Consider the following 15568-nt stretch of genomic DNA (forward strand, 5'->3'; position numbering starts at 1 on the left):
TTTACTCATAATATTTGGCATAAATCTGTAGACCAACTAAAATTAGATACCTATATATTTATAAGGACCCAGATCCTAGTCTTTAGAAAGAAGGACTTCTACATAAGTATTAGACAATGTCACCAGATTCCTAGCTAAATGGGGAAATACTTCTTAGTCCTTTAAGAAAGCTCTTTACAGGAGGTAGAAATTATAAATGTGGTAACCGAATAGGTAAGACTACAACTCACTGTTTTGAAAATACAGGGTATAAATCTTTCTACACCACCTTTATTTCTCTTGAACAGCCTGGTAACCAACAGGATCACAGAAAAAGTGTGGCACTATTCAGCATGAGCAATCATGGAAGACTGATCAAAAGCAAATACTTTAAGAAACTATGCCTCAATTAAGACTCATCAAAAAGCCACCTAATTCTCTAAATAGTAACAAATTGTAGTTGTGTTCTATCTTGCAAGTGCCAAAAGTAAATTCACTGTAACACAAATTTTTCTGTTGAAATTCTGAATACTTCCAATACCAACCCTAAAATAGACCTCTCTACAACTACCTGAAAGAAGGCTGTAGCGAGGTGGGGGTCGGTCTCTTTTCCCAATTAACAAGTAATAGGACAAGAGGAAACAGCCTCAAGTTGCACCCGGGGAGGTTTAGATTGGATATTAGGAAAAATTTCTTCACTGAAAGAGTTGTCAAGCGTTGGAACAGGCTGCCAAGGGAAGCGGTTGAGTCACCATCCCTGGAGGTATTTAAAAGATGTGTAAACGTAGCACTTAAGGACATGGTTTAGTGGTGGACTTGGTAGTGTTAGGTTAACGGTCGGACTCAATGATCTTAAGGGTCTTTTTCAACCTAAATGATTCTATTATTCTATAAAGTTTTCTCCATAAAAAATGAAAGGTCAGAAGTATGGTTCTGTACAGAATTAATCTGAACCCATTATGCTCATCTGATGGTTATGGAAATAATCTGTTAGAGCAACATGGGGACAATTGTAATACTGGCATTCTAATACTATCTCTTTTTTTGATGAATGAAAATATTCAGTCACAAAAATCTTCTACCTGTCATAACTGTTCAATCTCTTGGAAAGTTTTAAAGGAAATAATGGTACAATGAAGTTTCGAAATTAATTTTGCCTCCATCCAAAACTGAAACTAAAATCACATTTATACGATGCAATTTCTTAAAACTCGAGAGCTAACAAAATAAAACTAAATACCTGAGATAAGCTAGGAACAGTGAAATCCATGAGACCCAAGCCATTACATGAATACATTTCTAGACCAACAAGAACTCTTGCCGTAGGATTTTGTGCTTCATCATTATTCTAAGCAGAAATAAAAAATTCACATTAACAGATTTTTTTTTTGCATGTAAACATTATTAAGGACATTAATTGGGATAACAAGGTAATAATAACTATGTTTGAAAACCTCAGTTTGCATTAAGCAAGTCTTCCTTTCTTTATTGTGTCCTTAAAATGGGGGATTTTATGTGTTTGCTTATTTTTAATTAACATTGTGAACTCTGAACTACTACAGTTTCAACATTAAAAAAACGCAGCAACAATACAATGAAAGTAAATTCCCTATATCACTGAGAGATTCTGGTTTTATAAACACAATAAAATAAAAATATAGGAATAAAATATTAATTTCCAACTTACTAGGTCCGTATTCTATATATAAAGACACCATATTAAGTGTTGATATAACTGATTTTTCTTAACATTTTTAATATAGCCATTTTTTTAAATGTATGAATTCAAAACCAACTTTGTTATACAGTCATCATATGACAAACATCACCGTAATTATTCTTGGCAGCTAAACACAGAAGGTAGAGTTAAGAAATGTAGACACACTGCTACACCCAATGTGAAAAATTTGCTGTATTCCGTAAAGATTTATGGGAACTACAGCCAAAATTTATTTTCACATTGTATTCAAATATATAGAAGAAAATACACATTGATCATTTCAATCATTGTTAAATGAATTTATGAATTTAATTTTAATTTTTCAAAGAAAAGTTTCGGCATTATGCAGGATTTCAGAGAAATAATACCTCCTCCTCAGTCCCAAGTTTATGTCCGATCTGCTGCTGATTTAACTGTTTTGCTTTCACCCACGTAGCAATGATCTGTTGCTGTGCAGCAAGAGGTACTGCTTCATTAGGTATGGTTCCAGTTGTCACATTTAGGGCAAATTCACAAATCTAAACACCAAGAAGAAAAAAAAAAAGACTGAAACACAGGAGAAATGTGGAAAGCCCTTTTATAGAACATGCCATCCATTAGTTATTTTAAAATTATTGCACATGCACCTCTAAGCCTAACAACATCTCCATTAAGTCAGCCCATATAGCAAATAGAAGTTACAGTACTCAGCCCCAGTTGGTAAGGAACTTCAGTGTGCATTTGGGGAGGACCTGTGGTGGCAGGCACTGTAAAAGATGGTAGCATATTTTCTGCAAAAATTTCTACAATTTAATTTATATGAATTGTAATATATGACAGCAGACCAAAAAAGACTACAAAAAATGAGGGCTTTATACCTCTAAGGCAGCTTTGATATCAGGAAGTCCACTGGGATCTACTGAAAAAGACTGTATGACATTTGCTTTTCCATGTTTCTTTGCTGCAGCTTTTCTGCTTCTGTCTGTTGCTGCATCTTCTTTTTTCTTCTCAGCAAGTTTTGGCTTTGGAATCCAACAAAGAATTAAGCCCCGAGCCAAAGCATTACATAACATCAATAAAATCGCAGTACTTCTGTAGAAGAAAACAAAAATCAGAAGTGCATACTGCAACAGATATAAGAGGAAAGTAATAAAGTTTATTACTTTCAAGTAGTAAACATTACTTGAAAATCTAGATTTTTCTTAGAAAGCAAAATTATGGATGTTACAAAAAATTTTCCCATTGGAAAAGCAGTTAAAATGGTTAAATGTACAAAAAAACCACAACCGGCTTTCATAGTTTACATCATATTTTATCAACTCTTTCTATAATTGAAGCTTCCATTTCCTCGCAGAAAAAAAAAAATAATTTTTATGTCAGACAACCACATTTTTATTAGTGGTCTGCTATGCATGAAAATAATAACTTTTTCCAAGAAAATAATAACTGTTTCCAAAAAAATTAACCTAAGCCTAACCCCTCAGATAAAACTTTTTATTTAGTACACTGTAATACTCTTCACACCAATCAACTGCTGAGCTGGAATTACCTTTTTTTTTTTTTTTTAGTAAACACAAACTGAATTATGACTAAGAGATTATTGCTGATACATACTAATATAAATACCAGAATTAATAAGCAGGTATTACAAGTCTTCATCTCTGCACAAACTACACTTTAGGCCTTGTTCTCCAATACTGTTTAAAAAAGTCTTTGCTGCTAGTCCTAACAGTTTGCCTGGTGCTGAGGTCACTGTCAATAGTGTGCTAAAATGTCTAGGATTTTGTCCCACAGTCAGACTTTGACTTGAGCATCTCCTCTGTCAGAGTCAGTCATTCTCCCATTGCATTTACTACAGAACAGGATTTCTCTAAATCACTGTGGAATCTGTGTTCCCATTTTCATGGTCTATTAATGTGCACATTCCCTTTTTTTTCCCCCCTTTTCTCTTATATTTTAGAACCAGTAGTAATCAGCTTACTCTGATAAGAAATATTTACAATGAACTTTATTTACAATATAATTCAACTTCAGAGCAACTGACAGCAAGCAAACACATTTCAAGCTGTCCTGCAGACTCACAGGCTATGAAAATTTTCCTGATTCTTTCTGACTAGCTTAACAAAATGCTATTTCACATGCATGTTGCTGTTCCACAATGAAGAGAAATTAATATTGCGTAGTCTCAAGTTAATATAGCTTATAGTGGATAGTAACAAAGAACAAATAGAAAGGATTAAAAAGCCATTTTTGTACCACAAAATTAAATTTATCTTCTGAACTACTCTGTATATACCAAAGTCCTTCTACTACTACTAAAAGCCAGCAATAAGTCTTTCACGGCACAAAGTGATTTATTTTTTCCGTTTTAGAAAAAAAAGAGCATGTTCATAACCAAATATCTAAATTTACCCATTGTGCCCAACAGTCTTGATGGCTCCAAGAAGAGTCTGCAGATACTCAATAATTTCCCTCTGTCTTCCCGAAGAGATAAGATGTCTATTGTAGTTTAAAATATACACCACAGCATTGTGAACAATCCAGGCTTCATTCAATTCTTCTCCTATTTCTGCTGCACGTTGGAAGTTTTCCATAGCATACCGAGATAAGCAGTCTATCCATAAACTATAAAATCAGTATAAAGAAGCTGTTATTCTAAAACTTCGACACTAGAAGGAATTATATCATAAGGTTAAATATGCAGTAGTACGTCTCGCTCAACAACAAGAACAAAGATTTTAATTACTTTTCAGTTGCATTTTTAAGTCTTCATCCATTAACTTATATTTTACTTGGAAGAGAAGATGACTCGGGAAAGGAATTAGTATCACTATAAAGTTAATAGGCTCTGACACTCAAATGCTATTAGCCTAAAAAATAGTGGCTATAGTTCATGCTTCGTCCACATGTTTTTTTAAAATGCATGTGTGAACCCACACATCAGTGCTAGAAATCATTACATATTCCTAACAGGCCTCTACTTGAATACAGACACAAGATACATTCCACTCAAGTGTTAAGAAGGCGCCTTTTTCACTTAACAACTGCATATGTTCTTGCACTCAAAGATATCTCCAGATGTTCTGAAATGCTAAATTCATTTTTAATAGAATAACATCTTTTTCATAGTCTATGCAATAACGTTCTTCCAATAACTTTATTTCTTTTCTTTTTTTTTTTTTTCTTAATTATCAAGACGTACCATTACTTAGAAAAAGCAATATTAAAAATAGTCCTGAATGACCATACAGAATGGCCACGGTTAAGTCACAAAACCTAAAGCACAAACTGACACAGGGTATTACTATGTCAACAATGGTACAGGACACAGTGGACCGAAGTGATTTTTTCCTACGAGTTTTTAATCTAATTGGGTAAAAACAGCTTAGTAGCAAATTTTCGAACACAATCCTCATCTTCTTTGTCCCTTGGTCCTGATCAGTTTATAGTTTTTCCCATTTTACTGAATGTTTGCAAGCAGACAGTGTGAGAAACTTTACTTAATCTTCAGACTTAATGAACAGACTTAGGGACAAAACTCTGACATCCTACTCTTTCAGGACATGACCACTGTCACAATAAGGCTAATATCAGTATGAATGTGAACAGAAGAGAGATTAAATATCATCTTCAGAATTGTCCCCCCTCTCCTCCTTCGCAAGAAATAACTGTGTGAGACCAGGAAAAAAAACGATACTTGCTATGTTCTACTCTCCCTTACTCATTTCAGTTGATTGCTTGGACCAGACTAGTTTTGCAAACTGAAGTAATTAATTGTATGTATTCGGGTACTCAGACATCATTATAGTTACAGGCGCTATAAAGCAAGAGAAAGAGTTTTTTGATTTGGGGAAATATATTTTTAAGTATAGAATTTCATGGTCTAAATGTCAGTAGAACACAGACTTAATAGTTTTTAAGGTTGGGATACTAGCTTCTAGTTTCAGAGAAATATGTGTTAAATGCAAAATAAAATACACACTCCAGAATGAAAGCAAACTACAGAACAATTATTTAAAATTATTTTTTTAGAGTCTTTTCCTTTTCCCATTACCATGACTACCTAAAAATATGAAGCATCTGGTGACAATGAGTTTTACTAAGAAGAAATAAATTGTGCAATTATCATCTGTGTGTGATGATAACAATCTGTTAGAGTTCCTAGGTCTTGTTACATATTAAAGAAAAGCACCTGTATGTTTTCCATTCTGGATCATTTTCAGGAAGATACGAAACATATCCTGGATGATACTGGCTTGTATCTTCTGGAGGTACAGCATGATCATTCAGTTCAACTCCCTGCAATCTTAATAAATGAACAGTTGCCTGGAAAGATACAGAAAAATTAATTTTCTACCCAGGTTATCATTGTGAAAATAGACTGTGACTTAGTATTAGTGTTGTTACCTCTTCAAAAATTAAAAAATACAAAATGTTTTTTCAGATGTTTACAGGCATGTACAACTATATGAAATACAATGTAAAATACTTCATAATCTTCCAATTGTCTACAGCTAATTTTACTAAATCATTTCATTGAGGAAAGAAAAAAAATTTTTTTTATAGATATATGTATTTTTAGTCATGCTGGAACTTTAAGGATCCAGAAATATAATGTCACATGTCAAACATTTACAATAGAATCCCTTGTAAAAAAGCGTTATCACCACCTGCAGTGAAACTATTGCTATAGTTAACTTTCACATAGTATTTTGATAAAGATGCTTCATGAAATTACTTCTTCCTTTAGTTCCTTTGGAGATAGAAAGTAATTAAACTCAAAATTCCAGTGCTTTAAGATGTATACATAAAAGTATATATAAACCAAAGCTAAATGAAACAAATATGAATGACAGCTGTGTAATTTATTTACCTCTGCATTAATGAATCTTATTTCTGCTAATATTCTGAGTAAATCTCTTTCAAAAGAGAAGGATTTAGCAGGTAGTAATGATTCTCCTGGTAAGCTGTCACCTTGGTCATCATCCATCATAGTTGTACTAGCTTTCTTCCTCTGTGCTAAAAATAAATAAGTAAATAAATAAATACATTATTATTACCATGCAAATCAGAAAAAAACGCCTTCATTTTCAAATTTAAAAATCCCTACACATTCTTAAATCCACAAGAAAGAGTTAACAAGTACAGATTTAGAATTATTTCACTCAATTTCTTTTTTCCATCAGTACAGTTTATTGCAGACCCATTCTTTTGAAGCAGTGCTGAGGTATTGGCTACTTGTGATTTTGCCGCATTTGTGCGTAAACTTCAGTATTTGCAGCAAATAACTTGCTCCAGGTATAACATGAATATAACCCATGGCTTCTAGTTCAATTTTATTGCTTCAATGGAAGTAGAGTGTTGGACATTATGTAATGGCTAAAATCTCAGTGTGTTTAAATCATGGATGGGGTTGACTTTCTGGCAACATACACATCAATAAAGAGAAAAATAGCATTATTTTTCTTTGGTTTAATGGTGAAGGACCAAGATTATTTTAATATAAACACAAAGTAAGAGCATAAAAGCTGTCATAGTGGGTTCCCTCTACATTGTTGGCCAATAGGGGGTGTTTGAGGAAAGGCATAAAAAGTAGGATACACAAAGCTACTTTTTTTCCTGACCTATCTTCAGTTTTTCAGAATCTGCATCCAAGCAATCTCCTGAACCAGAGTTTCTGTTGACCCATCGAGTTCAATACCGTTCAATAATTATAGCTTATTAGTCTTTGTCTAATTTTTTAAACCATACTTTGATATTCCAAAATAACCTTTTAATTTCTGTTAAAAAGTAATGGTTTTGTTGTCTTAAAACCTACAGTCTGATAACTTGACTGGATTGCTCCTGGTTCCTAGATGAATCACACATATTTACTTTCTCCAGACTAGCCATGTTTCATCTCTTTTCCAAACCAAAGGGAAAAAGATGTACTTATCAGAAACTCAGGGCAACGACGCACCAAAAGCATCATTAATAGGAACTGGTATGTTCTTTTCCTGTAACTCCAGAACGTCTTGAATTATTTGCCTTTATTCAGGCCTGACAACCCAGCAAGCCTCTGTAGACGGTCTTCACACTACAATTATCTTTGCCCTATCCTCAATATGATATATATATAAAGACAACCTTTCATTTTTCTCACCCACTAATGCTAGAATTAGTAGTAGTAAAGAAAAATTAAGTGGAATATGAAAATGAATGGTTCCAACAGTTCTCAGAGAACTCCAGTCAATCGTAAATTTGTCTTCCTGCCTTGAGTATCTACAAGCTTATTCGCATTTCATTTAATCACAAGTAGTATTCCCACAGTTAGAAACTGCCCAGAATAGATTACCTCAACTGCTCCACCAAATGCAGCATTGTTTCCTTTGCATTTACAGAAACATGCAGCACTCAATGAAAGTATGAATGGGTTTCCAGGAGGCCATTCTACAGTTCTTGAGAATGGAAACCTTCAGCAAGGTCACAGTTACTGTTTGATTTCTAGTGAAGTTCTACCTCTGAAAGCATCAACCAACTTCAGCAACCTCGTAACAAAATTTGATTGAACCATTCGAAACACTTCTGAACAGAGATGAAAAGCGTCTTGATCCCCTGCCTATGCAGGAAAAGTGTTTAGACTGACACAGACAGAATATAAACCCTGTAAAGATTCAGAGTATGAGAAAGACACCTTTACCTTGGAGATGCAAAACTTCCGAAAGAAAAAAAGAACATACCAGTTCCTATTAATGACGCTTTTGGCGTGCGGTTGCCCTGAGTTTCTGGTAAGTACTTCTTTTTCCCTTTACTTTGCAAAAGAGCTGAAAGATGAAACATGGCTAGTCTGGAGATGCAAAACTTTTCAAAGAAAATAGGTAAATTAATGCCCTACTTTAAGTGGACCTTGGAGACAATCCAGAGAAAAAAATGTGGAATAGGTGCAATTAACATTGACTAGAGAAAAAAAAAACAGCCAACAGGGTGTGTACTAGAATTTCATCTATTCTTAAAGGCGAGTTCTACGAACTCCCAGGCAAAAAAAACTTCAACAGAGATATGTAAAAGTCAGCAAGCAGCTAGTGGTTTGAAAGTGCTCTCTCCCTGAGTTGAGAACTCTTAACACACGCGGTAGGTTTTCAGCAGACCCTCAAGGAACAAGGCACAAACAACGTCAAATACCTCAGAGGAACCGCTAATAAGGGAATAAAGGGTAAAAAATACTACCATGTGAGCCTCATACAAAGTAACTGATAATCCGTTTTTCTTCAGCTTCCTCAGGTATGACAGAGATGGATAATATGGACCTAGATGACCATTAGGGAATTAACCTATTTTCTTAGATAGGTAGATACATTTCACATAAATACTTTTCTTTAGCACTCATGAAACACTTCTGAAGGCAAAGTATGGTTTCAACAGAAAAATGTATTGACTGATTTCTAGATTCAGATGTAGAAAGAACATCCCATGTATGCCAACACGCAGTGACAGACAAGAGTCTCAGGGAACTCTGGGAATGGGAGGGAAGAAAATAATAATATTGGCTGACTTCTTCAAGTAACTCTATTAAATGAGGAAGAAGTTTCTCTTACAACATTCAAAATAATTTGTTCACTTACTTTTTTTAGGTTTTGTTACCTTCCTAAACAAAGTATCATCATACAAGAGACAAAATCTGCATGCTGCGCGGCAGACATCCCATACTTCTTGTTTACGTGCAACTTTTGCCAAGTCTGCCCAAAGTATAATTCTACCAAAGAAAAAGCATACATAAAATTACGTTATAAACAGGATTACCTTCCACACTTCAGGATCAACAAAAAAATCATGTCAATAATGATGGCCACTATAAATAAAATTTTAAATCTAATAAAAATTAATAAATGGAAGACTTCTTACGAGCAAAGATAACACTATTACTTTATTAATTAAAAAAAAAAATAAATCCCTCAGCATAGCGAGAGTGGAACAAAATTCTTGTTTTGGATAGTAACTATACTGAAATTTCAAAATGTGTGTCACACCCGTGATTATCTATCTTATAAAATAAACTAAACTAAATATTTCAAAACTGATGTTGCGAATTTCAAATTAAGTCTTGAAAACAAGTTTGGATTTAGAATTTTTTAGAAAACAATTTAGTTTAAACTTCATCACAGGAATTTTTAGTGCAGCAAAAAAAAGGAAACACCTCCTTTTAAATAAAGAACAAGAAAATGATATACAAATAGTCAAAACAAAACCTGTGATTTTCCTACAGATTCTTTCTGACTCTCAGAAAGGACTACTTAATTTCTTTATCAAAAATGTTGTAGCATGCAACGTGGTACAAGGACCTAAAAAGACACTTCAGCAAAGTTTCAATTGTACCTCAAGTTTACTTAGTCTTCCAGCCTAATTCACTCATTCATCTGTGTGTTCAGTTCATATCAATAGAATACGTGAGTTTACGTGTGCACGTGAGAGAGCAGATTAGAAACAGTGAAAGAATACAATTATGCATAGCATGTGAAGGTAATGGAACTTTTCAGTCATGAAGTTAAACACATGCTTAAATGCTCTGCCAGGTCTGACTGAAGTATTCAGCCTCTTACAAGGTATCACCAAGTAACTTAACAGCTGCAATAAGCAGCTTTGCCGTTAGAGACTTCCACACAACATGAAAGAGACGCTTCTTGTCTATAGTGATTACCTCTCTCTGTCATTTTCATTTCTTACGTGTTTCAAATGTTCATTGACTTTCTCCACACTTTTAATATGATGTTGTGCTTTTGCACAGAGGTAGCTTATTTGACTCCTACTTTTACCTGAGGAAACTTAGCAAAGAAAAAAGAATTTAAGGTAATTTTTAAGCACAAGAGGTAAAAAAATCCACATGAAGGGTATGCAATTTGATTCATAACTACTTTCTGAAACACTTGAAATCCAGCCCTTTTTTCAGACCTTTAAGCTTTCCCAAAACCAACCAACCCACATGAAAGAAACCACACCCGGCCAGCATCTATTCTGTTTTTCCTGTATCTTCAGATATAGTTGTCCCATACAAAAACTGATTTATGCTTGTTTGGCCCCCAAATATCTCAAGTACACCTCTTTTCTGACAGGACATGCATTGCTCTAATTAGCCTCAGTCAAGAGTAAATGGATGAAGTAATATGTAAAGTTCACATTCATGCTGAATTTTAAGAACACTTATCTAACCAAACACATTTTCAATCAATATTAAAGTTTGTTATTCTGTTTTAATTTGAGAATACTGACTTTTGTTTTACTTAGTCAACAAGATATTGGGCAAAACTACTAAACAAAGAATAATCAACACAAAAAAATTATGCAAGGGAGGAACAAGCCGACTCCCTGAGGTAGAAAATTACTCCAGTGGGTACAGATACATCAAAAAGAGATTATTTTTTGCAGCGTAATGGCATAGAGGAGATGTTCTGCAATAGAATACAAGTAACTTCATGTGACTGGGAAATCCGATGACTTTGTACATTCACTTGAATCTAAGCGATGGCCCCTAACATAATGCAGACTGAGGAAGTTTTAATTTGATCCTCAAAAAATTTGCCAAATAATAGCAGCAAATACATATACGGTATTTCTGGCTTTAAAATATATATATAAAAGCAGGTTCACTTACATTCACTTACAATGAAAAGAGGAAGGCATAGTGTCTTACCATTCCTGTTAAAAATATTTTGCAATGCATTATCCAGCATATGATAAGGCTGTGTTACCTAACTATGCACATAGATCAACTGACAGAAATTGTTCAGTATAATACATAAAGACAGTAATATCATGTAAGGTTGTAGGGTAAAGAATGGTGGATTAAAAAAGTACATTGTTCTCCGGATCTATGGGTACAACTCTCACTAAATTAGGCCAGCATATACATCAAAAAAGAATGAAATGTTGATGCACAGTTATTTATGCAACTTAAAAGAAAAAAATAACCCTACGAATCTGATGTCCTGTCCTATGTATATTTTAATAATACAGTTGCATATATAATTTCTTACTCCTTCAATGAACATGTTTAAGTTTGTTGTAACATAAGTGTCATGGAAAAAGCAAAAAACTCAACTCTTTGGATGACAGCTTCAGGAACAACTGAAATCTTTTGAAACAAAATTTTACAAAATGTTGTGCCAAACAGATAGAAAGTATTGTAATAATTGTAATATTGTGATAATCTCACTCATTATAATGGGTTATCTTGGAAGGCTAATGTGTAGTAAGATTTATTCTGAGGAAGTTTGGATATAATTTTACAGTTGTCCACTCAAAATTCAAGAGCAAGTAGAAATACACGCATGCTTTTAATTCTCTTCATTGCACAAATACAATGCATTTTATCACCTTAAATCATGTATGAAGAAGTTTTCCAACAAAATCATTTTCACATACTTAAATATACTGCACGAAGTGGGATTGTTGATTCTGTAAATAACACTCGTACTTGCAAGTCACCAATTGATCAAGTTTGAAATGAGAATATGCAAGGTAAACATTTTGGCCTGACAGAACAGATGGCATGAGAGAACTGCATGGGCTTCCACGGCATGAACAGGCTGCTTTGGAAGCTACAGGACTCCTTCTGTAGCATTCCCTTCCTCCAGCATAATCTCTACCCTGGGAGTACCCTGGGTATACTCAGAAAGTTAGTTAAATTAGTCACACACTTGCTTTATTGCCAAGATAAGATAAAACAGTTCAAGCAACCTGGAAAATCTGTTCCCTGTCTGCTCGTCTTCAACAACAGGCTGTATAGTCACAAACCAAAGCTGTTTGTGGCATAAGGAACATGCCTATTTATGATCCATGTTTTAGAAAGTAAATAAAGTATTCATGGCTATATCTCTGTGCAGAACTCGATCTCTCAAAAGCAAGATTTTAGACTAGAAAGACAATTACAATATAGAATGAATACCCAATATTGTATGTAATTAACACAGAATATTATGGGGTGAAACTTCTGAAAATACCACTTAAAACTGACCTTGGGTAAGAGCATTCAGAAGTTGCACAAAGTGAAAATAAAATTACAGCACCACTTACAGCACACTACAGCACAGCAATAAGATTCAGATGAATTCAGAGGGGAAAACAATGACAATTCCTGTTCCAGTATCACAATATAAATCTTAGATCCCTAATGAAACCAATAGGAGCTTTGCCACAGAATTCAGCAGAACTGTCACTTCACCTGTACTGCAATATTCTCTACATGTGGCCACTCGATGTTATGTCCAACCTTTAAGACTGTGCAAAGCAGTCAAAGTCAAGTGTAGTAACTTTTAGTCACACATACGTACCTTACCTTTAGCTTCATTTTCACTGCCAAGTACAATCTGAAATGAATCAGGAGCTAGTGCAAGACCTGCATTTACCAGAAGGGACCTCTTTTTCCTCACATTATCCTTCTGCTTTCCCCTTTTAGCCTACATAAAGAAAAGAACTAATTGTTATAAGGTTCATTGTTATTATATTCCTATTTATTTATCTTTTTACTAAACATAACAGAATGCAGGTCATAGAATTTGGTACTACCAAAAAAATACCTCTAGGGATTGTATATCTTACACATCACTGCAGTATTATTGTTGTTGAAAGTGACTGTGGAACTTTGATCGTGACACGAATACATCAAAGATGACTGAATACAAAGTACTGTTCATGCGCCTCATGGATCTTTACAGTATATTCCTCAGTGTATAACCTGTCATTATGTTATACTTTCTTAAATAAAGAACAGTATTTACTTAGAAACCAACAATAACATATCCGTTGTGCAATAACTAAGAATTGCTACAAAATATTAAAAATTCCTAGTCCACTCAGAATTAGCCAAAGTCAGAGGAGGTATAAGTGCTTTTTTTAAAATAACATTTAAACAGAGTAAGCGTGCATGGAAAGGCATTAAAACTTGACAAAAAAATCTTCACTGTTCTTTGTCTTAACAATAGACATATCAACGCACCAGCAGCTTTCCAGTGGTGATTTTAGGTTCAGTGAACACGTCTTAATTTCTGTGAATATCCCAAAATGGTGTATAGCTGAAATTTCTTTTAACCAACTAACAATCAGTTGCCAATATGATTTTTGTTCAGGTGCTGAGGCACCACAACAGAATTAGATGGAAAAACTCTCGACAATGACTACACTGTGACTTTAGATTATATTATTTAGCGTCATTTGTAAGTATGACATAAAACTGATTTATATCAAAGCCAGATAGGATGTTGAGCTATTTGGCCACTACTCCCCTCATTAATTAAAACACTGTTCCATGCAATGAAATCTTAATTGTTGACAATTATGAATAGGCTTCTTTTTTGCTGATATTTTTGCTAATTAATAACTTCCCCTCCCCCGCAAGAAATAAGCTTTGAACACAACTGGAAAAAATCCTCTATTGTAATCTTCAGAGCGTGAAGCAGCATGACCACCGTAGAGAGAATTCAGAGAGTTCTTCAAGGCAACCAATCAATGCCAATTTGCTGAAGGCAAGCTAATGCTGGCTCTAATATGCAGTTCTACTAAACAGCTGGCTTTCCTCTGCCAGAATTTAATAAGCAAACCTATTTCAGCTACTGACCTTATTCCTCATGATTACCTGTTCAATCATCATTACTGCCCGATCTTCTAGACGCTCAGGTGACTTATACAGCACAGTGCACAAACGAAGACGGTTAAAAGTCAGTCTTAGATGTTCTTGATACTGCCCACCGTGGTTCAGATGTATAGCTTTTTGCAAATGTTCCACAGCAGCGTCTATTCTATCCCCATCTTCTTCAATACGAGCTATTTCCATATGAACTTGGCAACGCAACAAAATCAACATGCTAAGGAATATGAATTTAAATATAAACTGTTAAAATGAGGCAAACTAAAATCCTTAGACATAAAAATTACCCAAAAGTGAAACTCAATATTTAAAAGTGACTCCAGTATGAAAATCGATATTCCCTTTTGAACTTACTTGTCACTCATTTTCACTATCATGTCTTTTTAATGAAATGACTTAGAAAATGTAACTGCATTTTACTTCCATTAACCCTGCATGAGAAAACACAGCCATGAGGAAGCAACACATCTTGCAGATGAACGGCTCTTTGTGTATTAGCAGAACTCTTTTTCAGTACCACACTGAAGTTACCACTTAGGTATGCAAATCAAGTGAACAGATTTTCAAAAGCATTCATTAACACTCGGAGAGAGCCCAATGTACTGGATAATGGTCACTTGTGATATAAGTTCACTCTCTATTCGTAACATTTAAGTTGAAGCTAACACTTCTAAAAATCTAGCCCTGATTGCACTAGCTCATCACTTTTAAAGATTTGGCTCACTGTAGGCGTACACACTCACTGTACGCAGTGTCTTTGCCCAGATGTTGCTGAAACCACTCTATGAAGTCAGCATGTTTTCAGTGAAGACTGCATGTTCACCAGTCTCAGGTACACTATGCTCCCTATCCATCACCTGCCCCAGGAAGCTGTTCATGACAGCTGTGAGCTCTACATGCTACTTGAGATTGTTTCCAGGAAGAAAAACAAAAAATCAGATAAATGAAAGCAATGTTATGAAAAACAGAACAGAAGGAAGGTTTTCAAGGCTGTCAAATGTCATGCCAAAGAGCTAATGTATGTCCACATGAGAGCTAACCTGACTGAGCAAGTATTGCCCTTTTAGTGCTGACGGAAGTAGTTACAATCAATGCTACAATCAAAACAGAAATGAAGACAGGCAAATTAATAGGGACAAGTGATGCCATTCAATCTCTAGTAACAGTACCACCTCAGAGCTGAGGTTGAGTCTATTGGATTGTTAGGAATACACGGATAACAAAAGCCAAAACCCTACCCCCAAAACCTAACCCGCAAGCTTTTAGAGAAAAAA

At 34.7% G+C, this 15568-nt stretch overlaps 1 protein-coding gene across 1 annotated transcript in view; it reads right to left on the bottom strand.

Annotated features, from left to right (window-relative positions):
* Positions 1–15568, bottom strand: part of CFAP46 (cilia and flagella associated protein 46) — an 81047-nt gene that overhangs the window by 47775 nt on the left and 17704 nt on the right. The window contains exons 12-21 of the mRNA XM_087765970.1: positions 14283–14511; positions 12987–13107; positions 10353–10476; positions 9280–9410; positions 6552–6697; positions 5871–6004; positions 4091–4303; positions 2557–2770; positions 2068–2217; positions 1220–1327 (exon numbers count right to left, since the gene is read on the bottom strand). Of these exons, the coding sequence (XP_087622096.1) occupies positions 1220–1327; positions 2068–2217; positions 2557–2770; positions 4091–4303; positions 5871–6004; positions 6552–6697; positions 9280–9410; positions 10353–10476; positions 12987–13107; positions 14283–14511 (1570 nt within the window). The remainder of the gene's footprint in view (positions 1–1219; positions 1328–2067; positions 2218–2556; positions 2771–4090; positions 4304–5870; positions 6005–6551; positions 6698–9279; positions 9411–10352; positions 10477–12986; positions 13108–14282; positions 14512–15568) is intronic.

The sequence above is a fragment of the Nipponia nippon genome, unplaced genomic scaffold (assembly GCF_047370975.1).
Source record: "Nipponia nippon isolate SJK-2023a ecotype South Korea unplaced genomic scaffold, ASM4737097v1 scaffold_3, whole genome shotgun sequence".
NCBI classification, from domain to species: domain Eukaryota; kingdom Metazoa; phylum Chordata; class Aves; order Pelecaniformes; family Threskiornithidae; genus Nipponia; species Nipponia nippon.